At 36.9% G+C, this 27,978-nt stretch overlaps 1 protein-coding gene and 1 long non-coding RNA gene across 8 annotated transcripts in view; both read left to right on the top strand.

The window, feature by feature from the left end:
• EVC2 (EvC ciliary complex subunit 2) overlaps positions 1-27,978 on the top strand; it is a 76,479-nt gene that overhangs the window by 20,051 nt on the left and 28,450 nt on the right. For 5 of the 7 annotated variants that reach the window (XM_017824573.1, XM_017824572.1, XM_017824569.1 and 2 more), the window contains 8 exons: positions 701-852; positions 10,016-10,340; positions 12,583-12,822; positions 14,372-14,547; positions 20,857-21,016; positions 22,303-22,763; positions 25,098-25,302; positions 26,820-26,942. In XM_017824573.1, coding sequence (XP_017680062.1) covers positions 701-852; positions 10,016-10,340; positions 12,583-12,822; positions 14,372-14,547; positions 20,857-21,016; positions 22,303-22,763; positions 25,098-25,302; positions 26,820-26,942 — 1,842 coding nt within the window. The remainder of the gene's footprint in view (positions 1-700; positions 853-10,015; positions 10,341-12,582; positions 12,823-14,371; positions 14,548-20,856; positions 21,017-22,302; positions 22,764-25,097; positions 25,303-26,819; positions 26,943-27,978) is intronic. The other 2 variants (XM_017824570.1, XM_017824571.1) reach the window with 2 other exon arrangements.
• LOC108502070 lies at positions 2,159-6,365 on the top strand. The gene is made up of 3 exons (XR_001876342.1): positions 2,159-2,265; positions 4,309-4,400; positions 6,273-6,365. It is a non-coding gene; the product is annotated as an uncharacterized LOC108502070 (long non-coding RNA).

The following is a 27,978-nucleotide window of genomic DNA, read 5'->3' as shown; positions in this document are numbered from 1 at the left end:
TCTGCCCAGACAGTGGTGGATCTCTCATCCCTCTGGACTGACCAGAGTAGCTCACAAATCACTTGAAGCCTTATCTTCTGTGATTGAAAGTTACACCGTCAATGTTTTATTTATGATATGTCTGAAAAGTTAATCTCTTAAAATGAAAAGGATATGACTTCCTTCATTTTACAGAAGAAACTGTGATAATGAAGTAGTAAAACAGGTCTGGCTTGGTCCTAGCAGCAGATATTTATAGTGGGGTTTTTGTATAGTAATTTTATTAACCCTCAGTCTGAAGGGCATCTCTGTGAACTGAGTCACTTCCATTATGCACAGGATTAGTTTTTCATGTTGTTCACTCATAACGCTGTAATCTTACCATATATAATTTGTGTATCACAGCAATTTTTAAAAAAAATTACCCTAGGAAGTTCATAGTGGAGGGTAACTTCCTAGACTTTCACAAGTGTTCTGTGTTTTTCGTTTCTTCACTTGTATTCCAGATCAGTTATATACTAAAAAAGATCAGCCTGAAACAAAAGTCGTATATTTGATTTCAGATACATATCTGAGTTGCACAACCTCTTTACACCCTCTCCAGCTCTTCAGTTTGATGATAAGTAGTAACCCTCTCACTCATAGATAAACTGCAACAAAATTAGATCAATTACTCATTATAATTTTTTTCCTACTTTCTCTTTTTTGGTTGTTTTTTTAGGAGATACAGCATGAACTCAGCCAAAATCACAAACTGGAGCATTCTCAGTTTAATTCAGGTGATCTCTTCAGTGAAGATATAATTATGAATGACCAAATCATCGATATTCTGTCCTTTGAAGAACCTGGCAATATGCTTCGGGCTTTAGAAGAGTAAGAATTCACTGCTATTACATCATATTTATTACATTTATCATCAGTCAAATCTTTGATTTGATTATGTGCTCTTTATTGTTTTTTTATAATGTCTGTTTACACGTATTGCTGCAGTACCTTAGGCTTTTGAACTTTTAAACAACCATGTGTGGGAACTGAAAATTATTATATTTATATTGCTTAACCTGTAGAAGTCACAACTCCATCTAGGCCTTAGACATGCAAGACTTCCAATCCAAATGAACATCTAGTTTTGTCTCTGTGGTTCACTAAGTAAAGGGAAACCTTTCTGTGTACAAAGAAATGTTGAAAGATTGTGTTCTATTCTTGCTGAGCACATTCTGCTTTCCAAGGGATGGCTTTTGTCCTAGAAAGGAGAGCCCCTGCTGGGTGCCTGCATTACTGTTCAGCAGTGTATTTTGGAAGTACCTGGAGTCTAAGATGTGACAGTTTGTAGTGCTGCCAGAAAGACACCACGTACCTGTAATCAGTGGGACCACTCGGTAGAGCAGAGAAACTCTCTTGATATTGCTGAAAGGCCAGTCAGGGCTGTTTGACTTTAGCTGCTGTTAAAGATCATCTGTTCTTCAGCTGAATTTGATAAAAAGGTCTAATGTGAGGACAAGTGGATGTTGTTTATTCAGTATTACCATTAGCTCCCGGTAAGTGTGTGAAAGGCAGTATTATGCAACTATAAAATCTGTAGAAGCTGAAAAGTTACAGGACTATGGATGTAATTTTGTTTCTTAAAGGGTAACTAACAGCATTATTATTTCCTGTCTTTTCTTGATAATTGGGTACTTACCTCTGTAAATTGCACATTGGTCCTTGCTTTTATAGCAACTCAGGCTTTGAGAAGACTTATCCTGAAAATCATTATGTGAATATTAAGAAGAATAGGATCAAATACTTTTTAAAATCACTTTAGTATTAATTTATTTCAGGGAGAGTTAGGATCTATATAGGTTGAAAAAAAAAAAAAGCTGGACTATATTCAGATACATTATGGATTAGAAAAGTAAATATTCTCACAAACCTTTGGATAGGTTTATTTTTATAACAGAATTATTTCTGTACCTATAAAACAGGATTCATATCTTAGGTATGTCCAGGGGCTAAAGTTTTTTAATATTCTTATGAAGCTTGTGCATATGTATCTTTCTTCCTTTTCTTTCCTCTCAGTTTCTGTTTTCTTTACCTCTGAGTATGTAGAACATTGCAGTGAATAAAGTAGTTACTCATTAGCAAACACTCACTAACCTTCTTCACCTTCTGAACTATCTTCTCCTTCTTCCGGGATGAGGATAGTAGATAGACCACAAAGGTATTCAGTTACAATGATTCCTGCTGTGAAAGGTGATTGAAATGGTGATAGACATTGTTGTGAATGGCTCAGATCAGCCTCTACCGGTCAGTAGTGGGTGCTTTCCAATTCTGTTTAGATTATCTCATTTCATGTAGTTTTAAACCAGACCTTCTGTTTCACTTACTGTTACACAGATACACTTACTGCATTTTTATCTATTCTTTCCCCCTTTTTATTGGCACTCATTGAATATGTGTGTTTAATTACTCCAAACCCATTCCGCTCCTCTCTTACTGGTGGTGCAGTTTATCTGACTGAGAGAGGATCTCTGTAATGTGAATGCCTACACCAGGTTGCCCTGAGTTCCCTGTTTTACTCAGGAGTGTAAAAGAGCACTTGTAGGGTTTGATTATTCTCACCCCTAAGCAGACTTCCAGAAATTAGTTGTATGGCTGTTGCATCCACTGACCCAAATGCCTGGAGCCTGGGCTGATGAGCTCAGCTATAGGGGTCTGGAGGTGGGTGAGACAAATCCCAGTCCTGCAGGCTGGTTGGCCAAAAAGGCTGGAGCAATTCTTTAGTGCCTATATTAGAGACATGCAATATTTTTTTGCTTTCTTTAGTAGCTTATAATGCACCCCTTGTTTTATCTCTCATTAACACTTTGATATTTAGCTTTGGATGTTTCCTCATCTAATAGTGCTGGTTCCTTATTCATTCTGCAAGTTGGGGCAAAGCAGTCCATTAATTTCTGATCTGTATTACTTAAAAATTTCATTTTAGTGTTGTACTTCTAAACTGTCATACATTATCTAAGTTTTTAGCTGATTCCAAAGACAAATGTAAAATATTGTACTGTTGCCTTAGGAGCTCCTATGACAGCGATGTAGGCTAAACCCAGAATGAAATAATTCTTCTTATTACTGAATTGCTTGCTTTAAGGATAGTAATTTTTAAAACATAATGGGAAAGAGAAAAATGGTGCATTTTTAAGTTATCAATGGATAATTGCAGTAAATTTGAATGAACTTTGTGCTTGAGTGAAATGCTGTCATTTTACTAATTGTGGTCACAATCAGTTTATCAACAATGTTGCATTTTGTTTAATTACATTAGTGACATCGAATAAAATATTTGGGTTTTCAGTAAGGAACAAGGAATGAGGTTTGTTTTGTCTCATAGGAATGGCAGTATACTGAGAATAAAAACTGAGCCTGTATTTTGAGCATATTTTTTTAAAGTCATATATATGCCAATATTTTAGCATCATAATACTTTTTTTAAATTATTATTTTGGGAAGGAGGAGTATGGAGGCTTTTGTTAGGGAGATTTTGATTAGGTATTTTCAGCCAACCAACATCATCTTGCTTGTATGCTAGCTTGGTAATTCCTTCTGCATGTTTTGGTGCAGATATGTTTCATTTTTTTCTACATAACACTCATATAAACTTGCCGACATAATTGATACATTCTTTTGAAATTGCACTGTCATTGTAAACATGGTTGGAATCATACTGGTACAAACGAGATAAATACTCAGAAAAGTAAAAGCCACAGGATGTTTTTGTGTTCTTTGCAACATAAAGCTGTGTTATCTTTTAAGAAGTGACAGTGCCAAATCATTTAGCAGATACTCAGAAGCATGTGTTCAATATTTATGGACAGAGACAGCTTTGGAGTGTAGACAGTTTGTGGTGTCAGGAGGATTGGCTAGAGAACAAAACATACTTTTCGTGTTTCATAAGGAAGCTTCTTGGTTACTGATTTTGTGAGTTTTGTCTTAATAAGGCATGTTCTGGATGAACATTATGCAGCAAAATAACTTGGCTTTTATTCTCAGTAGGTTCCTTGCTGTGTGTATTACTGAATATCGGCCCATGGGCAATGAATGCTAATGAGGGGAAGCGATATGATTTGAATATTTGACGTGCACACTAGAAGATCATGTTCCACAATGTTGTGTGTCTCTTTTTCTGTATGTCTAGAACAGAATATGAAGAGAGTTGAGCAATTGGGGTTTGTGTCCGATGTGATGAGGTTTGACCATGTTCATAGTCTCACAAGATATAGATGTTAAAGGCAACTTAATTTCTTTAAATGGCTTTCCACTGCTACGACACTTCTTTTTAATCTTCATTTTCTACAGCTACGCTTCCTTTAGTTTGTCAGAGCTCTAGCTGAACTTGAACCCCTCTTTGCTGATATACAATATGTACTTCCAATTATATTGGGAAATGAGTAAGTAATATGTGTACATTGCAGCTGATTTTTTCTTGTGGTAGAGGGCATTGAGGCCAGCGTACGAGAGAACAGGACTGTATTGTCTCCAGGGAACCTTGACAGAAAAATAAAAACAATTTACTACTATATTAGAAGTTCACTTTTACTTTCAAAATGTAAATTTCTTACTGTACATGTCAATTTGATTTTCTATGGAGCAAATGTGATTTTTTTTAACCCTGGATTCAAATGGAAAGTAAGAATCATAGAATGTTAAGAAGTTGGAAGGGACCTTAAAGATCATCTAGTCCCAATCACCTGCCATAGGCAGGGTCACCTCCCACTAGACCAGGTTGCTCAAGGCCTTATCCAACCTGAAGTTGAACCGTGTCAGGGTTGGGGTATAAATGATCATATTCTCATAGCAGCTAGACTTGAATATTCCTACACAGAAAATGGTGAGAAAGCGTTACACTCACTATTAGTAAAAAAAAATTGAGGTGCTAAATTTCTGTTTTTGTAACTTTGAAAAAGTGTAATTAAAATTTTGGCATTTTAGAAGGGAGAGCATATTTAGTAATCTGTTTTTGTGAAATGTGTACAATGCGGGAATACACCTATACATAATAATCACATTGATATAACAATAAGATGCAGTGAATGCACATGGTATAAACTCCAAATCCTGCATTTGTACTTCTGTGTTATGAATGCTGTTATAAACTTGACAAGTGTGTAAACTATACTTTTTTTTTCCATCGGAGAAGCTCAAATGCTTAATATGTGATAAGAGCCTATAGGACAGGGGAACTGAAGAAAGCAAGTAATTTGAAATTAATGAATACTTATCTTTTTTCATCCTAAAAAGTAATTTTTTGTGGATGTTGGCTAACTCTGAAGTGTTCAGAATTACATGGGTCATTTCTGCTGTCCACCCAAAACAATTAGTTTTATCCAGAAAAGAGTCTCCTTTTGAGAATTGTGCTGTGAGCGATGCTTTATTCCATATAATTTTGAAAGAATACTCACCCTGTCTGAGTACATCAGAAGAATCTGAGTAGATCACAGCAAAGTTGGAAGCTCCTAAGGCATTAATGCATAATGCATAAAGCCATATTTATTTATGCTTTTGTTAGTATCCAGGCTGAAGTCAGTGCTTTTGACATCAGTGGTAAAATGCATGATGACTTCACTGGAAGCAGGACTGGAGTGTTTCTTACACTCTCTTGGCGTAGTCGTTTTTCAGTGGATGCCACTGAGCTGGAGGCACTTTGTCTGTCTGTCTATCCGTCCTTCCCTGTTTGCATTCCTCTCTCCATCAGGAATTGGTGCAGCTGCTGCACCTGGGGGCTATGAGTCACTGCTGCAGTGGGAACAGTGGAGACAAACCATCCACAAATGGCCCTAAATTACATGCTTTTTGATAGCATGTGTGTTACAAAGCAATGCTTTTGTAGAAACGGCTACCTCGGAACTCGAGTCTCCTCTGGATACTGTTGTAATACATATGCTACTAATTGGCAGATGAGAGATGAGCTTTCCTAAAATGACAGGTTTTTGTTTTGGTGACAAAATGTTTCTCTCCCTTTTAGACTTCAGAAAGTTGTGTCACGGTAGTTTCTTATCTTTGTGAAGTCAGAATTAGTTTTAAAAATGTGTTTGAAAGCCATTAGTTATTTCTAGGACTGTTAAATTCAGCAGCTGTTAATTCTCCCGTTTAAAAATTCCCTCTGTGGGCCTGTAATTTGAATAATAAGACTTAAAGACACAATTACTTGGTCGTTAATGAGAGGTTTCCTTTTTTTTGTAGTACGTTGTGTTTTGGGGTTTTTATAAATTAACTATATTTGCTTTCCTGACCCTAGCTGCTTTCCTGTATTCTTTTATTAGGTCTGTGAAGGACATCTGTTCCACGGGCACTCTCTCTGCTTCTCTGTGTTTGGTAACTGGGATTCTCCCCTTCTGGGTCTTCTCTGACAGATCTGTATATCCTCTTCCTCTTCACGTGAGTGAAAAATCTTTACACTTGCTATTTGCAGTTTCATTTTCTATGTGTCTGTTCACCTTCCCTCGCCCCACCTTTCCTCCCTTTTGTGCCATCTACCTTCTACACTGTCCTCACCCTTTTTCTGCATGCTTTGTCCAACAGGAGCTTTGATCTTTTTCATCAATAGGTTGCCATCAGTTACGAGCGCTTCATTAGCTGTCATGTTTCTATGATGCTGAATATGCTCAGGAAGTGAGGTGAGACCTTTTAAACATCAGTTGCTTTAACAAGAACAGTGCAAAGCATTTAAAACAACTTATTAAATGTACCTCGACTGGAGGAGACACAAAGTGTCAGGCTAGAATTTTTTTTCTACGTGTCACGAAACATTGCACATTTAATCTGGATGATTGTAAACGTTGTTCTTCTGGTGGACTTGAATTAAACCAAATTAAAACATTTAGTGTAATATATGTACTTGATTCTTGTGTTGTTGTGACTGCTGGTGTGTAAGACACCAAGACTTCCTGATGCAGCATGTTAGGCCTGCCCTCAGCCTCTCTATTCTGAGTAAGAGCTTGAGGCAAGGTTTCTGGTGCATGTGATGAGCTTGTCTTACTCCTGCTGTGTGGAGATCACAAACCAGAAGCAAAGCACATCACATGGAAGGTAGATTTCAAGTGTTTTTTTAGAGACACAACTTTTCTTCAACTGCCACTGAAAAAGGTCTGGCTGCTGTCTTCCGGGATGTGACCTGGGAGAGCTGTGATTTCTAATTACTTTTCTCCATGCTGTTACCCTTGGATTGGTGGAACAGTTCACGTGCCTCTTCTCTTTCATTGCCTTCTTTGCAGATGTGCTGTCAGGAAAATGAAGAGTGAGAGTTGCAGGTTATACTGACATGAGCTTTATTACTCTCTTGCTGACACACCAGCATCAGGTGAACTACCCCTATTGCTCCTCCTGCATTTCGCATCATATGGAATAACTTGGGTACTGTAGTTTTTGTGGGTGAGAGAGAGCACAGGAATCTTGCTCAAAATGAAATCAGGTTGAGTCTATAATGACTTGCAGTAAATAGGAAGAAATGCTGTGGGAAGACAAGGAAAGATAATAGGAAATGTGATGATTTTGGCTTTTATTGTTGGGATTACTGCTGAAGAAGACTGAAAAAGTAACAATTAAGGAGATGGCTGAAGAATGGCTTAATCTTTTTTAAAACATGCTTTAAAAAAACCCTGTATTTGTGATAAGGAATAAATGATATGTCATGAACTATATATCAGTGTGGTAGAGCTGTGAAGTGTTGCTTTATACTTCACATCTCAGTAAGAAAGGGTTAGTAGCTACTGGGACCACCAGCTGTCAGTGCATGCATGAAGAACAGAAAAACAATGGCTAAGGAACTTGTTATTCCACCAAACAAAAAGAGTTGGAGGTTGAAACTAATCAAATTCAAGCAAAGGATGAGGTTACCATTTTCAGATCTTAGAGAATTTATCTAGTGGAACAATCAATTAAAGTGTTGTTTAGTTCTCTGTTAGGGGATGGTTGAAAATAAGGATATTTCTCACAGAAAACAGATACGCTTCAATTAAATCAGAGCTGCTGAACTTAAAGCAGGAAAATAAATCTATGGCTTAGATTTTACAGGCTAGTCATGAATTGGTGAATCTGTGAAGCAAAGCCTTCTATCACTGCCTGACAGTCGTTAGGGAAATGTTATAGCATAAAGCTCCCATTTTCTGAATCCTTGTTTTTATTTAAATGCATTTGCACAACACTGAAACACTTATTTTTTTCAAGTTGTCATAAACAAATAGCTTGGTAGTAGCTGGCTGTGTCAGCAAAAGTCCTAGGACTATAAACAAAATGACTTAAGAGAAAATGCACATCTGCACTGCCCATTTAAAGTACTTGCTGTGATGCTTCATCATCCTGTTACCTTGATCCTGTCACCTGTCCTCTGTGGCTGCCCTACTGTCCTGGAGTGAGAAGGACTCTCCCTTAGCAGAGGGAGCAGATCAGCACCTTGGGACACTTGACCATGAACGTAGGTGGATGCCACCCAAGAAGGCTATGTACCTTCAGGTGGTGTTCTGCAATATCCATCTGTACACAGCACAAAGAAACTGGATGGTTGTGTTGTCTTGGAGATGTTAGAGCAAATATTACCTCTTACAGGATCTTCAGATAACTATGAAGAAAGTTTCAGGTGCATGAAATTTCAATTGCAGGGATTCCTGCTCCTGTATGGAAGGAAGAGGGGGTTAAATGGAGGAGATTTTGTAGCTGCAACCAACCAACCCTGCAGCAGATCACCGAGACGAGTATGGCTATCACTACTGTGTTTCTGTGCTTTTGAAAAACTGCAGCAGGAAAATCTCTTTGTGATAGATTATCACAACTTAAGCTAATGTCTCCTAAATACTTCAAGTGTTTGAGTCATTGTAAGAAAACAATTCCATCCCATTGATTTCTAGATGGGGAAAATACATCTGTTTTGTTAACAGAGGGGAAATGATAGTAATATTTCACTGATTTGGTTAAACTTTATTTGCTTAGATAAGGAAAGGAAAGTTTGAAAAAAAGGGTGAAGTCTTTCTAGCTTTTCATGCTTTGATCTATATCATTCTGAATGTAGTATCATTCTACTCTCTTGCAAATCTTGCAAAGATATTTACTATGGATTTGAAATTTATTCCAAGATTTGTTTGTGGAAAAATTAGACCAATAATTTAGCCTAGGTGAAAAAATGAATGGATTTAAGATCTTAAAAGTGTATTTTGTAGGTCACAAACAAATTCATGTGTATGTAATCCACATACAGAAGCATACAGTGCTGTGTGGTCATGTAATTTGACATATACGGGCAAAACCCACCTAATTTTCCAATGTTAAATTGATTTCAGAATAGGCAAATATATAGAATTTAGAGTAGTTACATAGCATATGAAATTAGAATAATTATAATTCCAATTTAATTCTAAAATAAATGAGAATGTATTCATGTGCAACATGACATTTATTGCATTTTGTAAACGCCCTTATATTTCCATCTGGTTTTAATCTCTTTTCTAGAACTCTGTTAATGTTCATGAGAGACAGATATCAGCTATTTTAATTTAATTGTATCAGCACAGAATCAAAACTTTCCCCTCTTCCCTGCAGAGAAGGGAATACACCAGCACAGAATGTGAAACAGTGATGTATCAATGTAGATGGGTCAGTGAGTTTAGAGCTGTTTTACAGTCAGTGAAATTTGTAGTCTATTCAGACACCTACTTCTGCTTCCCAACAAAGATGGTGGGGTTTGTTTTGGTTTGGTTTTTTGGAGAGGGGACATTTCTATTGGATTTTATCTGAGTGAATGTTTTGAGTTCTATTAAAGACAAGCTTTTTCTGTCCGAATTGGAAATGCGAGGATGGACATATTTCATGAAAGTTGCTGTGGTAGAAGTTGACTCACCCTGCTTTTTGATGAATGATTACTATCAAGATTAGTAAACTCATATGCTGTGATATTCCTGCACTTTTCTGACTGCCATTTCATTACCCAGTATCAAATGACTCTGGATATCCTTGTTTTCTGATAGAAATTTCCTGTAATCTGCGATTTCTTATGGTCCCGATTACCTTTCTACAGCTTGGAGGTTGCCAGCCTGACACGGGCAGATGCTGATCTGGAGGCACAACGAACACAGATATGTAAAGAAGTGATTGGAATGATGTTGAAGAACATGGTCTTAAGTCACAACCTCTTTCCTCATGTGGAGAAGAAGATAAGTTCTATTTTCAAAAAGCGATTTCTTGCAATGGAGAAAGAGATTCAAGAGGAGTATGAAAGGAAGATGGTGGCTTTAACAGCTGAATGTAATCTGGAAACCAAGAAGAAAATGGAAGCTCAATGCCAGAAAGCAAGAGCTGCAAATGAAGAGGCTGAGGAATTAATGAAGAAAATTAATGAAAAGGTAAATCTGGTATAAAATCAAGATAGTTTGTATGATATGTAGTTTTCTGTAAATGGTTTATCTTTTAGACTAGAATGGCTGAGTTATCCTCTTAGAAGAGTAAAGACAAAGATCTACAATTTAAATATGTTCAAAAATTCAGATGCCATAATTAGGGTAGTTGTTATTAAGAAATTGTATTTTACTTCACCAGAAAATTAATTTATCTCAGGAGAATCTGTGACACCTGAAAACAAAGGGTTGACATTGTTTTTTTATAATCACTTAAACAGTTGCAAAGTGGTGTATTTTTATTTACTGCATTTTACTGCAGCAGCTCCTGAGATCCCCAGTCAGACACTGTGTAAAGTATTTTGCACATTCAGAGCAAAACAAACTCCCTGCATCATAAACCTTACAACCTAGGTAAAAAGCTTCCAATATTTATGTTCTTATTTTGAAGAAAATGAGAATATAAGCATAACCAAAGGCTGATTTCCCTCCAAACTGAGTGAAGACAGAACAATCTGTGTTTTAGGCAGAGCAGGGAGTGGACTTCTCTTGGAAATAACCTCTGGATAACAGATAAGTAATTTAAGTGGGATATCACATACCCATAATTGGTAAGAACTTTTATGATAATTCATTATGGCAGTTTTGACAAAAGAAGTTTTTTTGCTGAGTGTGACCCATCAAAGGTATTCCAGTATGTTGAGGCTCTCGGGAAGAACTGTGTTTTATCAGGATGTTGTATGGACAAAATTGATGACACAAAGCTAATGAGCCAGTTGAATTTCTTTGACATTTCAAGCTGGATTTTAAATTGTGACTGTAGGGAGCTTTCAATACCTGTAAGATATGCATAGCCTGAACTAGAGCTTCTAGAAACTCAAAAGAAATGGCAAGGAAGAAATACTTGTGGACATCTTAAGGATGAGGTGAATTGTATTGTGCAGAAGACTTTTTCCTTCTGGTGGTTATAGAAGGAGTCTAGGCTAGATGTCTAGTGCTTAGATTGACCTCACTGAGCTAAATCCTCCTTTACAGAGAGAGGGGCCTGACTGAAACTAAGTATGTGAACTCATACTAAATATGCTTTCAGCAATGTGGCTTTTCTTTGTATGAAATGAATTGATGTTGGGTCATTCTGGTTTGTACTGGAAATCCTGAATGGTGGGAATCAAGCAAACAATTAAGGCCAATCCAGTCCTGGTGCTGATCCATTTACCATATACTTAACATCTTGCTGTTCACTTTTCTGTCTGTGAAAGGACTTGGTTTTGTACTTGCCATGGCACATGGTCCAACACGACATTCTGGAGCACCAGGGTTGGCTCACACCTGTGCTCCTGGGCAGCAGGTGTATCCTGACATCCAAGACATGGCAGTGAAAAACAGCTGGAGCAATAACCTCTTCCCCTTCTCAGCCAAAACACAGAATTTATATTCTTTGTCTTTTTGTTTAATTATTTGCTGTGTGCAGTGTGTCTCTCAATGAGAGTGAGGTGCAAAAGAAAGTTCTCGAGATAATTGGTATGAAATTTAGAACAAGAATAACATAGCAAATGTTATGTAGCTCTGCTGGCATAAGAAGCATTCTATGCTCTGGGGTACATATATGTTTTGATTCTGTAATGACTTTATGCCATCTGAGATTAAAACTATGAATAAGTCTTACTGGAGAACTATGAGAAAGTATTTCTGCCAAGGAAGCTTATAAATTAATTGTCATTCTGTTCCATTGTTGTAACTCTAAAATGATGCTCTTGGATTAATTTGTAGAAAGCCATAGTTAAAGTAGGTCACCAATAATAAGAACTTTTATATATTTGTAGTAGAATAGTTTTTTCCTAATTTATATTATTTTTTAAATTATACATTGTTATTTAATTGTTTTGCCTTATATGAGTCTATTCAATTTTAATAGGATTTCCAAATTGATGAAACCTAAGAAATTAATTTCATATATATAGTCTTTGTGCTGAATTTCGTGCCATTTTATATAATTTATCTTAAATAAGGCTTCTGAATTCTAAAAAGACTTCATTATGCCTTGGATAGTCTCTGGATTATTGACTGGCAGCTGTACAACCCTGTCATTCCAAACAGGTGAAAACTGTGGAAAGTCTACACTGATTTAATATTAGCCTTCATTTAAACCTGAATTCATAAAATATATATGAGGTAGTAGCACTGATATATTTTAAAATATGTTGAATTCTGAAAATCACTTCAGGTATATTTATTTTTCTCTTCTCTGCAGCCTGCTGTAGAATACAGAAATCTTCTGGATAGACTTCACAGACTGGACCAGGACCACCTGAAGAGGTTCCTTCTGGTAAAACAGGAGGAATATTTTGCGAAGGCTTATAGACAGCTGGCTGTTACCCAGAGAAAGGAGCTCCATACTATCTTCTTTGCACAGATAACAAATGCGACTTTAAAGGGAGAACTGAAGTTGGAAGCAGCTAAAACATTAGTGGAAGGTTACTCTAAAATACAGGTAATAGGATGGTAACTCCATTCCCAACCTAATGGCAGAATACAAACGTACAGTAAGTTTTGTGAAATTTTTCATGATAGATGTTGTCACTTTTATAGCTAGCTTTCTTAGAAAGTATTTTAAAAATTATAATGCCTTCATTATGTACATCTAGACATCGACACAACTGTATGTTGAGGCATATGCACATTTTCAAAGCCCCCTAGGCATCAAGTGCTGTTGTATTCTTCAGAAGATGTACTGAGCCCCCCAGTTCAAATATGTAGATTATTGAAACTGTGGTATGTCTGAAGTACTATACTTTTGTCCTTAGAAGGATTGAGTATCTCTAGTTTACATGTTCTAGGGATGCCAATGAAGAGCATGTTCAGGACTTTAGTTTTGCTGTCAGTTACATTTTAAGCCTCTTGCAACAAAATAGCTGGAATTCTTTCCTCTAGGGTTTTGTTTGTTGTTTTTTTTACTCCATTTGTGTTTAAAGTTAGTGCTCTAGATGACAAAAATTCTGGAAATTTTTCTTCTGGCTGCTTCTCAAGGAAGAGTGTGATTGTTGTGGTCCTAGAGGTTGAGGATGGAGGTTAAAAAGAAACGTTTGAAAAGTAGATGTCAAAACATGTAAGACCCCCTCCTAAAACCTGATGCACAATCTCAGTAGACAGAAGCTACATATGGGCCATTGTCAGGGGTAGTTGCAGGAAGCAAAAGATAGTTGAGCAGCCAGCTCAGAGAGGTAGAGCAAGTGAAAAAGTTTTGACCATGTTTTGGCTGCTCAGATGTGGGTCACATAACTATCAGACTTAAATCTTGGATGTTTGATGCTAGCAGAATGTCTGCTATAGAGCACTGTGTGCCTAACTCTGGTCTTTTCCAGACCCATTTGTAGGTGTCTTAGTCTAAACCTCTCCTGTTCCCCACTGTTGGAAGGAGGAACTTGTAAGAAGCTAGCCTGTGTGCAGCAGGCTTGGCTTTCTCTGTGCTGTACTGGACATGTGTGGAAGAATTATCACTGGCTTTGAAGTCAAGTCAGGCACCTTTGTAAATGTTACCCTTTATTTACATAATTATTTGGTACATTGTAAAGAAAAAAGAGAGGAAAAAAAGAAAGAAGGACATATGCCACTTACTGGTGTTACTGAACAATTGCTGTGTTCAGGTCCCAATTCAAAACCTTTCAGCCTGTGATAGCTGTAAGCAGGAACAGTGCTACTAACAGTTGTAGGGCTACATGTGTATTTAATTGTGGATAGCTGATCAAATGACCTGTTAACAAAGGGCACTCGAGGTGCACTAACTATTCAGGAGAGTATACACAGTATTGAGATAATCAGGCCAAAAGCTCAGCACATTATTTATTTTGCTTTGTTAAGATAACTGTAATCATTTGACATGATCATTAGGGTTAAGTTGATATAAGCTTATTGGTTTTCACTCATAAGAATTTTTTAACTTTGCCCTTGTTAATGAACAAATCTGGTCTGATACTCACAGGTGTTAGCTGAAATTAGCATTACATCTATTTCAATGTATTTTTTCACATTTTTTCCTGTAGGGAGACATTGAAGAGCTAATGGATTTTTTGCAAGCTAGCAGGAAATACCATCTAAATAGAAGATTTTCTTACAGAGAGTATCTTATAAGTAAGATACAATTAAGGCATTCACATGTCTCTGCTCTTATAAATGCAGCAGCAACCCAGATATCAAGTCTCCTTAATAAGATGGAAAGGTAAATAATTGTTTTCTTGTCAGCCATCTGACTACGTTATCTCACAGACAATAGAATATTCAAAAGTCTTTCTTCTGTGTTACCTAGCAGGGAAGTTACATAAAAGTGTTACCTTTGTAACTGATGACTTTGTTAATATTCCATCAGTCACTAAGGTAAGATTTTGTTGTTTGTATCGATTTTGTACAGCACAGAGATGAATTGTTGGATACATGTGTAGTGCTTGTTTGTGATACTGAGTTCAGTTGGAACCAGACTCATGTAAGGTTCTCAATGTCTTTATACATCCATTATTTGTGTAAATAGTCAACAGCATGTGAAAAATCGTACCAGGGTCCATTGCAACATGTACCAGACCTTTTGTCTGGGTTCTTTATGCATGAATATATGGATTAATAGAAAAGAACAGTTTTGATTCACTTGTCATTGAATGCATTTGAGGAGCTGGATGTACAGTGTGAAGCTGGAAAGTGTGAATATTTCCTGAAGACAGTTGACTAAGTTTATAAATAATGTGACGGGAGGATTTTGACTAGCAGAGTACACCTGTTGCAAGGAATTAAGAAGTAAAGGTCAGGTAAGTAAAAAGTAGACCTGGAAATGGACTCAATTTATTTGAGATATCATACCAGATCCAGGCTGATTGAGTACTCTGTGAGAGGATACTCATAGCCAAGGTGGAGAGATAGAAGTGGTGACTTACCAGACACACAGACACATAGTTTTTTAAAATTATGTGGGAATGTGGAGCACTGAGACAGACATCATGCTGCTACCCAGAGAACTGTGGCATATGTTAGTTTGGCATACAGAGAGATTACTGAGGAGCATGCCAGGGAAGTAAAGTATGTCAGTGTACAGGAAAACAATGTAACACTGCTGCTGTTGATCCTGTGCATGCAGCTTTATTTATATATTTTAGATGTCTATATTGATGTCAGTCACTGACAATATGTGAAATGTGAAATAAGAGAACAAGGTAAACATCAGTCTTTTTACAGTGTGTTTTTTCTTTCATAATGTTAATTAAATTCAAAAGTAATTTAATATTAGGAGGCAGGAAGTCTCTTAAAGATTACAAAGATTACATCTGTTGATGTGATGAAGTAATTTATCTGGGTTTTTTTATAACTTTTCCTTGCTTTTTTTTTTTGACTGTCCTGTGTGCTGCCTCTTTGGAATCATACACTAAGTTTAGCCTGAATCACCCTGACTTTAACCTCAAGATTCATTGATTGGAGAGAGGTTTTTCAATATGCTTGCACTGCTTTGCCTATTTTGCCAAGATCTTCAGCTGTGTGGCTCAAAGACAAAAATAAATGTCTTAGCATAGGATATATAATTCAGATACATCTTTCAAAGAGAGTTTCCTTCCATCAGTTCATGCCTGTCTTTGGAATTGTGTTACGAGAAATGGTCTGAGATGTTGTCACAGATGTTTTGGTTATGTGGAAAGCTTTTGTGAGAAAGTCACCTGTGTGGCCATTGCAATGAACAACTGGGACTTCTCAAACTGGAAAAAGAGGTTTCACCCATTGTTACTGCACCTAACAGTCACAGACCAGATCAACTATAAAACAGAGAGGAAAGGCATAGAATTAGTAATCCAAGACCTTGTGGATCTCATGCCCAAAAATGTACCAAAAAACTCTGCAAAACCCCCCAAACTACCGAGAAACTTCCAAAAACTGCAAGAATCATTACCAAGATGAAAAATTTAATTTTTCTAGCACTCTTCTGTTAAACCCTCAAAGTATGCAATGGTTGTCATACTCTGTGCACAAAGGAAACATGTCCATAGCTGGAGGTAGCATTTGTAGAGAAGCAGTCCCATTTGACTTTCTGAGGCTAGAAATAGTTATTTTCCTGTAACTTCCCGCACCTCCTGCAGCGGTAATTCCTTTCAGACAGATGTTGGCCAAACTCTTATAATTCATTCTTTAGATGTTGAGATCATAAAACTCTGAATTTAGTATTTCAATTTATGTGCTAGTCTTTTATTTTCTACAGGCAAACTGAAATATCCTAGTATGAACCTTATTTATAAATATGTTACGTAGGCTTGTATTTCTTTTTATAATTATAATGTGATTTGGGGAATGTTTGCAAATTGGAGCATTAAAATTTGAGCAGCAAGAGAAGTCTGGACTGAAGGACTGGTACTTTAAATTTGTATCCATAATATTCTCTTATGTTTCAGTTTATCATTGAACCTGCTTGTCTGTAGATACAGGTCTATCTTAATCTATTTTGTCCAGCTTTAATAGAGTGGCTTAAATGGTTATAAATGGAATTTTAAAATGGAGAACTTTGTATGGAGAAGAGGAACTAAGAAAATATTTAGATATAGATATAATTAGATATACCACAGATAGATCCAGTGATAAAACAGCAGATAAATATTGAGGGGAGAATTTTTTTTTTAAATGGAGCTTAATCGTGTGTTTAAAATTTATCAGATAGCAAGGCAATTTCAAATTACCATGGAAAGGATTCTGTGTGGCCAGAATTGAATGTTATAAAAAGCTAAATAAACCCAAACCAATTCCAGGGAGGGCTGTGAACATTTTAAATGAAATAGAGCAGCCAGAGTTTTCAAGCTGGTCTTTCTAAATACAGTATTTGAATAAAATATCCCATTTTTCAGGATTAGCTGTTGAGTACTCAGTGTCTTTTGAAAATTAAGTCTGGACTGCAATGACAAAAGGCAGAAAAGGATGTTTTAAAATATAATCCATGATTGTAGATTTGAGGATGTCTAACTAGGCTCTTTATGTTTTTTTCTTCAAGAATAATGGGCAAAAGGGCAATACTTGAGGCAGTGTTTATCCTGGCTTGTTTCTGCTGTCAACAGAGATGGAAGATTCTTGATGTTTTTAAACTACAGCATCTGTAAACGTGTTGTATCACTCCTGTGCCAGTATCTGCTCGTTCACAAGAAAATTTATTTCTTCTTCAGTCTCTTAAAAGTTCAGTCTGGTTCTTGTGACTTGCTAGGCACAAACAATTGCAAGCTCCTTTTAAGTTTCTCCCAAAAATTAAATTTTTATAAGACCTCAAGAATTTGTGTATTGTGTTTCTAAAGTGGTCAATAGACTCTTAAAAGATTGAAGCAAAGCATCTTGCACTGGTCTTGTTCTTCTGAATAATCTCCATTTATATGGACCTTGTCCATATAAAGTAGTTACCCAACAGTGTCCTACTGGAGCTTTCTGAAAGTCGGTGCTGGAAAGTGAATGCCTCGACGAATAATGCATCAGTATGAAGTTTTATAATAATCTCTTAAAACCTTTTCTGCTTGTAGCACTTCGTAATGTAGGGCATTTATTGCCCTGAATTATTTACATAAATGCCGATCCAGGCACTGGCAAGATGCCTGTTCAGCAGGTGAAATTCTGAAGTAGCTGCAGTACCATGGGCACAGTCTTGCAAGTTCTCTCTGTGTAGTTTCTGAATAGTGTTGTGATTCTGCATCCAGGTACATTCAGGCTGATACAACTTTTCTGCTTCATAACTATCTCCTTTTTGCTTTAGTGATGCTCTCGTGACTTCTCTAGCTTTCATAAAACAGTCTTCCTTTGCTGGGGTCCAGTGTCCCTTAGATAGTTCTCTGTAGCATCAAGTACAAAGTCCTGCTTTAGTGCCCTCACTCCATATTGTCTCCATAATTCGCTTGGTTTTGTTCATTATGGAGAAGTCAAAGTCTGCCTCTGATTGACCTATGATACTGCTGCTGTTGGCTACACACTTCATCTCTGTCCCTTCCTTGGTGCTCACTGAATTTGGGAGGATCTCCCTGTAAACATCCTTGTCATTACAGCAGTATTCTCCTTCATTAAAATTCTCCTTGTTCAAAGACATTAGACATGTGCCTGCACATTTCTTCAGTGATTAAATGTCTGGTATGCTGAGACCAAGCTTTTTATCATACCATCTATACTGTCTCATTATCTTTCTCCTCTCTTTTTCTTTTGCATTTCTCTTCAGGGTCCTTTGAGAACAGGACATCTTTTATTCCTAATACTGTAATTGTTTTTATATTGTATTTATATGAAATCAGTAATGAAGGTCACTTGCCAGGATCGAGCCTTCTAGGAATTATTGTAATACTGATTAATATAAGTTGGCACATAAACTGACATAGATTTTGATGGTGGGATCCTGCATTACAGTTTGAGCTGTGGACATACTGGATCTCTACATAAATCAGCAACCTGAAACCGAAGACTGGCTTTTTTAACTCATCCTAAAAATAAGTAGCTATATATCATCTTCCTATCATTCTGTGTTGCATGACTTGTCCTAAACTTTCATTTGCTGGGTGGCTCCAGCACATCCATCTTTTTCTATTGCAGATTCTTTTCACTGCTCTGGACAAGGACTTTAATTGGATGCAGCAAACAGGTTTATTTCCTCAGTACAAGAAAGGACGAAGGTGTTAAAAATAATTTCTTGGTTATTATCTTTCCTCACCATAATTAATCTACTTTTTATTCACATATCTTTTACCTTGGGCTTGATCAAAAAGAACAGGCAAGACCTAGAGTTTCCAAATATGCACTAGAAACTTGGGGCAGTTGGTTTGGAGTTTTTTGTCATAATGCTGAATTGGACCCTCAGATTAGCTCAGCTGGGTAGAGCATGGTGCTAAAATTCCAAGGTCACAAGTTTGATCCCTGTACAGGCTGTCCACTTAGGAGCTGGACTCAATAATCCTTGTGGGTCCCTTCCAACTCAGAATATTCTGATTCTGTAATTTTAACATTGATTAGTTTCAAGACAAAAATTACTTGGCCGAGAACGATGCATGGTGGATTGCTCTCGAGGTACTGAGAGGTATTTTAATCCTCTTTGGTGAAAATTAAAGAAATGCAGTAGATAGACTTTGGAAAAGCTTTGCAAAAGGAGGCTCTCTCTGGTTGACATAACTGTGTGATAAAGTTTATCTGAGTTTCTATCCAGTGCATACATTATATAGGGGATGATATTTTGTGGCTTTCTCAAATAGTTGTAGATGCTTGAGCAGTAGATGGAGAGGTGTGAATTGTGGAATCTGGCCACCATGGTTACAGTGCAGTGGCTGCAAAAAAGCCAGTACATGAATCTTCTGCTTTATTTTAGCTTTTATTTTGAGGATTTTAGTTGAAATTAAGCTGTCACAGTATTAATAAATCCTAATAAACCACAATGAGACTGTCCTTTCTGGAGAGGGGCTCGCTTACCACACTTAGGTGCTACTTTAATTTATGCATTGGTTCAGGTATCACACTGGAATGGAACCTTGAAAGCTCTGAATCCTAGCTCTGTGTGTAATGTTCATGTCTGGAAAAATGGGGATTGGATAAGTTAACTAGAAGGTATTTGGGTAACATCCAGCTTCAGGTCAGGAATTGGTGCTTTCAACTCAAACTTCCATGTTGACCTTTCAAATACCACATTTTGGAAGTCCACTATAGAAATTATAACTTACAAATGTCCAACAGCCTGGTCTGAATTAAGATGTTCTTTTATTTTTTCTGTTGAATAAGAAAGATTTGAGGAATTCCTAGTGTAAAAATAATAGCAGATAAGTTCTGAAATTCAGTTTGAGTTTGTGGAGAGGGAGATTTTTCTAACTGTTGGAGGCACCATTGGGATCGTGTTTTCTCTTTAAGTACTGTAGGAACTGGAGGTAGACCATAGCCTTGAACTTCCATTTGAAAGCACTGCAGGCCTAAGACTGACAGATTGCTCTTTCAGATTATTGTATTTTGCTATTATTTTGAAATTTTTATAATTTTTCTGATAAAAATATATTAGGAAATATGAAAGTAATATTTTTGTGGATACTTTTACAATATTTTTTTTACTTGATTACTTACTTTAAAGAGAAAATTGTTTTTAATGAGCAGAAGGAGTTATAAAAGGCATCTAAAATTGCATTAAATGAATGCATTAAATGCATTCAGGCATTAAATGAACAATTTATATATGAATAATATATAAAGTTTAAAATATCTCATTTGAATGTCATGTTACTAACTGATATGTAATTGATTTTGCACTTGCCTTCCCTTCCTTCCTTCTTCCTGTTTCTTCTTCATACACCTTTCATTCTGTCTTCACAAAGTGCCTCAGTTCTACACTCATCTCTGAGACTGTCCTTCTGTTATCCACTTGCTTGTTTGAACGTCACAGGTGTCACTGCTAAAGAAACAAAGATCGTTCTGTGTGTCTCCTTTGTTGAGCTTTATTATGGTACTAATTGCCTCAGATATCCTTTTGCTCTTAAGAATTTGGGATAACAGGCTTCAAACACTGTTATTACAGAGCAGGTCATCTACCTGAAAGTCATTTGGGAATGCTGCTGGACCGAGCTGAGACTGAAATTAATTTTGTTAAACAGAAATTTGATCACGATTTAAAACAAGAAAAGCAAAAGCTTCGGCAGAAACTCATTACCAAGCGAAGGCGGGAAATGCTGCAAAAGGTAATTGTTTTCAGTGTATTTTTTTTCATAGGGCTTATCATGAATTAAAAATTGAATTAATTTAAAAATAAAATGTAGTTCTTAAGGGTCAGCACTGCCAGGAACATGATTAAAAATAAGTGTCCATTTGTTGTAGCTGTGTACCACCATGTACTGTATTAATTATACAGTAATGACTAGCTGTTCTTATAGAAAAACCTGCAAGAAAGTAACTTATCTTCAGCTTATCTGGAGAAACTTCTGAAGCCCCTCTGCTTAGTCTAACCTGTCTGTAATGTGCAGAGAGCCAAAAGCCAACTGAGGTTCTGGAGTTGGTTAGGGAGAGGACTCACATGACGGTCACTATTTTCTGTGTATTTCCTGGCTATGTGTGACCTAAATGACTTCTACAGGACAGTTAAAATTCAGATACAAACCAAAACTATTTAAAAAGATGCTCTGCCTGTGGTTGCTTGTGGTAGGACTCATGTCACATCACCTCAGCCATCTAAAAATCTTAATGTAAATTCATAATGTAAGATGACTTGAAGCTGTTGAAAAAGGGAATTGTTGTCCAAAAGTATATTTCAAAGTTATCCAGAGTTATCTTTCTCTGCTTAAAAGATATAGGAAAAAACTATCTTAGATTAAGTGATATTTTTTATAGATGATCAAAATAAGGTGAGATTGATTTTACCTTTTATAGGATATGTGTTTTAATGTTTTATGCTCTTTAACAGAAGTCAGTGTGAGCAGAGACAGGAGGTATGATGATAGAGATGTCATTTTTTGTATTTATTCTCAGAGTAGATAGCTTTGGCTTAGCTTTCCAGTGAAATTGTTGCATGTTGCAAATGGAGAAAATAAAAAAAACAACAAAACTTTTTTTCCTCTTGTTTTTTTGAAGTTCTTTTCCTTCCTTGCTGTTTGATCCAGATTGACTTCTGGAATGCTGCCATATCACTGAAGTTCATCTAGCTGAGATTCTATCAAGCCACACGATCATGCATTTGTATAGTTGTTAGCCCTTCTGTTTAGCAACAGTCCATATTATCACAGGCCTGTGTTGGCCTTGGTATCTAACAGTGATCTGAATTATCACACACCTGCTAGATGCACACAAAACTGTCATGTTGAGGGCTAAGTAAGCCTCTGGACAGTGAAAAGGAGTTTCGAGAACAAGGAAAAGCAAAAGTGTGAAATTTTGTGTTGCTGTGAAATTTTGTGTTGCTGTGAAATTCATAATTAAATTAGAATTTGAGATGTACCTTCTGTTCTCTTGTTTCCCCCTTTGGCAAATCAATCAGCAGAAAGAGCATCAGAAGGAGCAGCTGTCATTTGGAGACCCCTTCAAAACTACTAATGACATCACTCACTACCTGAGACACTGGAAAGATCTTCTGAGTGGTCACACCATTGAATTTGAAGAACTTGTTGAAAAACTTGACAATGAGGCCAGTGAAGAGCTGAAAGAGCTTCTATTTAGCCTAACAGAAAAAGCCATTGAAGAGTTTAAACGTGTTCAATGTGGAGTGTTTGTGCAAGAATTGGTCAAACTCAATGTGCCAAAGTTGTTCCTGCTAGAAGCTGTGGAGGAGCATAAAAAAGAGATGGCTGTTAAACATGAACAGCTTGAAAGGGAAGAACATGACAAGAGCATGGCTGCTGAAGAGCTGCTTCAGTTCACCAGGCAAAAGCTAAACCAAGAACTGGAAACAGGCATTTCGGAACAAAAAAAATTAAGGAGCTGGGAACGATCAGTATTTATGCAAGTATCTCTCTACACTCTTTTCTTAGTTACTATTGCAAATAGAAGAGAACTGGGAGTTTTCACACCTGTCAAGTTATAATTCCTAATGATCAGTTCTGTATCAGGCACTTGGGAATTGATTATTTTCTTTTCCAGGCGCTCAGCCCTTGCAGCCCCAGTGGGTGAGCACTGTAGTGGAAATCCCAGGAAACAGCAGTTCTGAAACTAAAAATGTAGAGTGAAAGTTTTATACTTCTGTTCATTCCTTGTGAGGTTTCAGTTGCACATCTTTCGTTGTTATTCTCAGTCTGTTTTCAGAGGTCCCATGCTTTGGAAATGCCAATTAGTACATCAGACCTAATTAGCCCCCTGTTCAATTTCAATATATTCCTTCTAGCCACAAGTCAGGCCTTACTCATTGGCCTCATTTTAAGCTTTGCCATACTATTTCCACATATTCCCTAAGTGCACAGTGCAGCAGCCTACCTCCCCAGCCCATGGGCTCCATGCATCGCTCCGGGCTGCTCTGGCCTGCTGACTGAGTGTCCCTGGCACCAAGCCCTGAGCCAGAGAGGCGTCATGGCACGGGCAGTGTTGCAGAGTGGTTTTCTGGCCCCAGGAAATGTTATGAGCTTTTGCTGCCTGCTACAATGTGACCCTGGGGAGGTGGGAAGGCCTTGCCACCGTTGGAAGACTTTGCACAGGGAGAGACAGTGGCTGTGGCTGAGAGGGGTTGTGCCTCTCAGACTGGGCAGTGAGGTGCCTGAGAGACTGGTGCTGCTTGTCAACATTTATTCTTAGCTTTCAAGTACATTTATGACTAGTTGTTATATTGCCTGCATATTTACAGTACTACATTTCCTGTACAGTGTCTATTTAATAACAGACATTGATAGAGACACAGGAACATGAAAAAATGAAATTGCAGCTTTAGGGGAAGCAAATGGAACAGGAAAACGTATAATAGGCTGTGTGCCCCTGAAGAAAACATACCAGGCATAAGATTGAACAGGGAGGGGAAAAAAAAAAGGGAAAAAAAAAAAAGGAACTAGTAAAGGTTTCTCCTTCATAACTCTTGTTTAAAACAAAATAGATTTTTCTGGCCAATTTTGTCCAAAATATTTATGAAGATCGTTAATGCTTCAAGTCCTTTTTAAATATAGACATGAAAAAATGTATTTGCTGTATTTTATTTTATATCTCTGTCTGTGTATCTGTGTATATGGATTTATAGCATAGATTTTCTTCCATGAGTCTAAGACAGCGTGAGAAATTATTAAGTACACTGTAGATGGTTGTTTGGAGTAATCTTGTCTTAAAGTAAGTAATTTTTTGAAGGGAAAAGCTTCGTGCAGTAATGATTTAACTGTACTCTGCTAAATCAATAGACAGAAATAAGGATTTCTAAACTCAAATATTTTAGTGAAATGATGAGGTAGTACAAGTCTGTGATATATTGAATAAAAGCATCAGTACTAATGAAACATACAGTATATTTTTCATTGAAAACTACTTCTTAAAAAACATGCTGTTCATGCTTTAAATACAAACAATTATTTTTTTTTGAAATAGAGAAGGTTTCCAAACAAAAAAAATACTGTTTTTTATGAAATATTCTTAAGGAAGTATTTTCTCACAAGGTAAGAAGATGAATGTAGTCTAAGGTTAGTCACAATTAAGCATGCCTTATTTTTAAGTCAACTTCAGCTTGACCTGATGATGAGTTCCCCAGAGTTCCATGTTGAGAAACCTTCCTTCTACAAAATGGAAATTTTGAGTCAATCAAGTTGCTGCTAAAATATCTTCTGTGTTGTTCAGACTGCAAAGAACCTTTTTACAAATAACAGCTGGAACCCTTGTGACTTGGTGATGGGAGGGATGACATATGTGTTTATGATAAAGAGAGACTTTTTTATTTTATTTTTTTTCCCTTCTCTTTAGCTGTGACTGCTAAGTGCTGGGAAACAGCACAGGGAGACTTTATGGGAAGCTTTTGTCTTTATTTCAGCCAAAGTTCAGGGATTATATTGTCTGAAGAGGTGGAAGGATTCTCTGCATAAGAAATGTGCTAAAAATACTAATTTATTGTTTAAATATTCAAAAACTGTTTTCCCTTGAAAATGAAGTTTTCCAGTCAAGGAAGTTCTGTATGCAGAATTTAAAGTATCCCCAAGGATAGTTTGAACATGCTGAGCAGCTCAGTGCTATGCATGGAATCACTAACTGATATGTGAAATAGACAAAACGAGGATGGGCTCTGCCATGTAAAGTATTTGTGTGCGTGTCTCTTACATTTTTTGCAATATTGCCTGTATCACTGAACAGCAGATGGCTCTTTTTTTTTTTTAACAGGCAGCTTCTAAGTTTACCCCTCTCGCTGTCGGAGGAGGAATTGCTTAGAATGAGGCAAGAGTTACACTGCTGCTTCTCTCAGGTGGACAGCAGCTTGGCTTGGCCCAAGATAAGAGCAAGAACCTTGCTTCAGACTTTTGAGATGGAGCAGAGGGACACAGAAATGCTGAAAGTCGATCAGAATTTAGCAATGACCAGTAAACAGGTGGGAATGATGCGGGATCATTGTGGGGATGTGCAAGGGGTTCATGGGTGTACCTGTGGGTTGTCAGCATTGGCTGTAGATATGGTCCATAACTTCATAGGTGTGACAGCAGTGCACAATTTCCCTGTCTGCGTGGATGAGTGGAACTCAAAGAGAACTGTTTGGGCAGGAGTTGGATAAATACAGTTTTTTTTGCATACATCTGTGTATTTCTGTTGCTTTTGTGTCCTTCAGCTTTCTCAAGAAGAAGGCATAGTTATAAAGAGGCAATTGGGTGGCCAGAAGGGACAGTGTCTCTGAGGAGAGTGCACTGAAATGCCAAAGATTTGAGTGCTGCTAAGCCTGACTGCATATTAGAGACAAACTGGGTTCTTGACAGCCCAGACTGATATTTCAGTGGCATCCTCTACATGTTACTAAATTTGGCACTAAATCAAGGAAAGATTTTAGGAGTTTCTGAAAGGCAATGTTCTACATTGTCTTGCCTGTTTAGGAAGGTAATGTTCCTGAATTAGCTGGTCTTTCTTGGCAAGAATTTAGGCATGATTTCTGTTTCTTCTTTCCAAAAGAGTTGAGCATATACAAAGGGTCTGTTTTTTCCACATCTAGATGTGGAAAAGATGAGGCATACTCACTCAAAGTTAGAGAAACATTTCCAACAAGGAGTCTGTCTGCCTATCAAATCTAGCACTTTTTAAAAGAATTCTATGAGGGATGTTTAGTTCCTTTAGTAAAATGTAAAAGCTGTGGAATCATAAATTATTTTCAGTTCTTATAAAGTAGGGGTAAAGAAAATATTTCCTTTATGAATTGTATCTGATACCATCTTAAAAAGGAGGACTTGCCCTTGCTTTCTTTTGATTGAGTTATGTTTTCTAAACATGTAAACTACTTTGTGTTAATTATACTAGGAATTAGCCTAGTTCAAAACCTTAATGATTTCTGAAGTGCTAAAGAAGGGAAATGACTTTGCAAAGCCTTATAGTTGAACAGATGTTATCATTTCCCCAAGAGTACATATACTTAGTTGGTATTCTTGTAAAGAAACATAAAGGTCAAGAATAATTTGATTACATGGAACAGTGCCTCTTAATATTATCACGGTTCATTTGTGATTCATAGACTGTGTGTTGAAAACAATGTAGTTCTTAAATTAATATTCTTTGTTCATTTTTAACTGTGCTGGGAAGACAACATATCTGTCAAAATCTTCTCTTATTATCACTGCTAAAGCTTTTTTAAAATCAAATTCATATGCTCCCAGTTTTCATGGAAAGGATGAATATATAATTCTACTTGAAAGAAGTTTTAAAAAAATTCCCGACGTTGTCTGAATGTCTAAAAGGAGTCTTCTGAATGAATAGGCAGCACCTTCATTTCAGAAATACTTTGAAAGTCATCTTTGTCAAGTGTTTCATTAATTGGTGGATGTGCCAATAATAGCAAGTCATAATCTTAATGTTAGCATCCTCATATATCTCTTACAAATAAAGCATTTTGTGCTTATCCTCTTACAGCAGCATTCTAAAATGGGAAAAACAGGATCCAGGAATAGAAATAAGTTAGATATTCTGAAGAAATCTTTACAGGCCAAAATTTTAATTTATGAAGACTTGGTGAAAGATGAAAATTTGAATAAGGTAAGTACAAACCTTTTCTGGACTGAAGTCAAAACGTAGATCTTTAGTAATTAAAGAATGAAAGTTTTCTATCAGTGTGAATAAGAACTAGATAAAAAAAGGCATAAGGTCTAGTGGCATGATGCATCTCCCTACTTTTGCCTGCATTTATCAAGATGTTGTATTTCAAGTTTAATAGTTTTTGCTTTGTTTTAATTTTTGCATCTTAGTTACAGAACTGATGCCATGTCTCACCCTGTTTTCTCACAATGGTTCTGGGGCTTGGTGTATGCAGGATTGCAAGACTCCCCTGGATCCCATGGTTTTCTTAGTCAGGCTTTCAAAACATGGGTGGTACTTCACTGCATGCTTTAGCTGCACAACACTGAGTTCTTGGACATCTGCTAATGCTGCTGAAAAACCAGAACTGGATTCTTAGATCCAAAAACTTTTTGGGTAGGGGCTGAATTTATTTGTACAGAGCTAATTGGAAAGAAGTCTTGAATCTAGTGGGTACCTTATAAAGACTCACAGCCCCAGTCTGAAATTAATCCTTAAAAAACGAGTGGGGCTGATGCTAAAATGGGATTTTTGGAGGCTTTTTCCTTCTCTGACAGCAGATGTTCCATGGGGTTTTATTTGTGTTATTTAACCTTTCTCTCCTTCTCTTTCCCACGTCTAAAATGTGGGTAATACTAGTTTTGTATATCAGAGGGACATTGCAATGATAACTGTGTTAGACATAGGTGGTGCACAGCTGTGAGAACTGTGCAGAACAAGAGATGTCATTAGTAGTTAAAATTGGTATATAAAAAATAGCTTCACAAGTGATTGCAATATCGATTTGACTAACAATTTGAACAAAAATCTGTTTATATACATCTTTCCTATGCTTTTCATACCTATATCCTGAGAAGTGAAAAATACCAGGTCAACATGTTAATTCAGAAATAATTTCACTTTTATTTGAGAGCAACACATTGTTAGTACTGTTTGCAAAGGATAAAAGCAACTATTTAGCTAGTCCAGCACCCAGTCTTTAAAGGTGAAAGCAGGT

Source organism: Lepidothrix coronata, unplaced genomic scaffold (assembly GCF_001604755.1).
Source record: "Lepidothrix coronata isolate B3197 unplaced genomic scaffold, Lepidothrix_coronata-1.0 Scaffold111, whole genome shotgun sequence".
Classification (NCBI taxonomy): domain Eukaryota; kingdom Metazoa; phylum Chordata; class Aves; order Passeriformes; family Pipridae; genus Lepidothrix; species Lepidothrix coronata.
The sequence above is the reverse complement of the archived record's forward strand: the minus strand, read 5'-3'. Positions and strand labels throughout refer to the sequence as shown.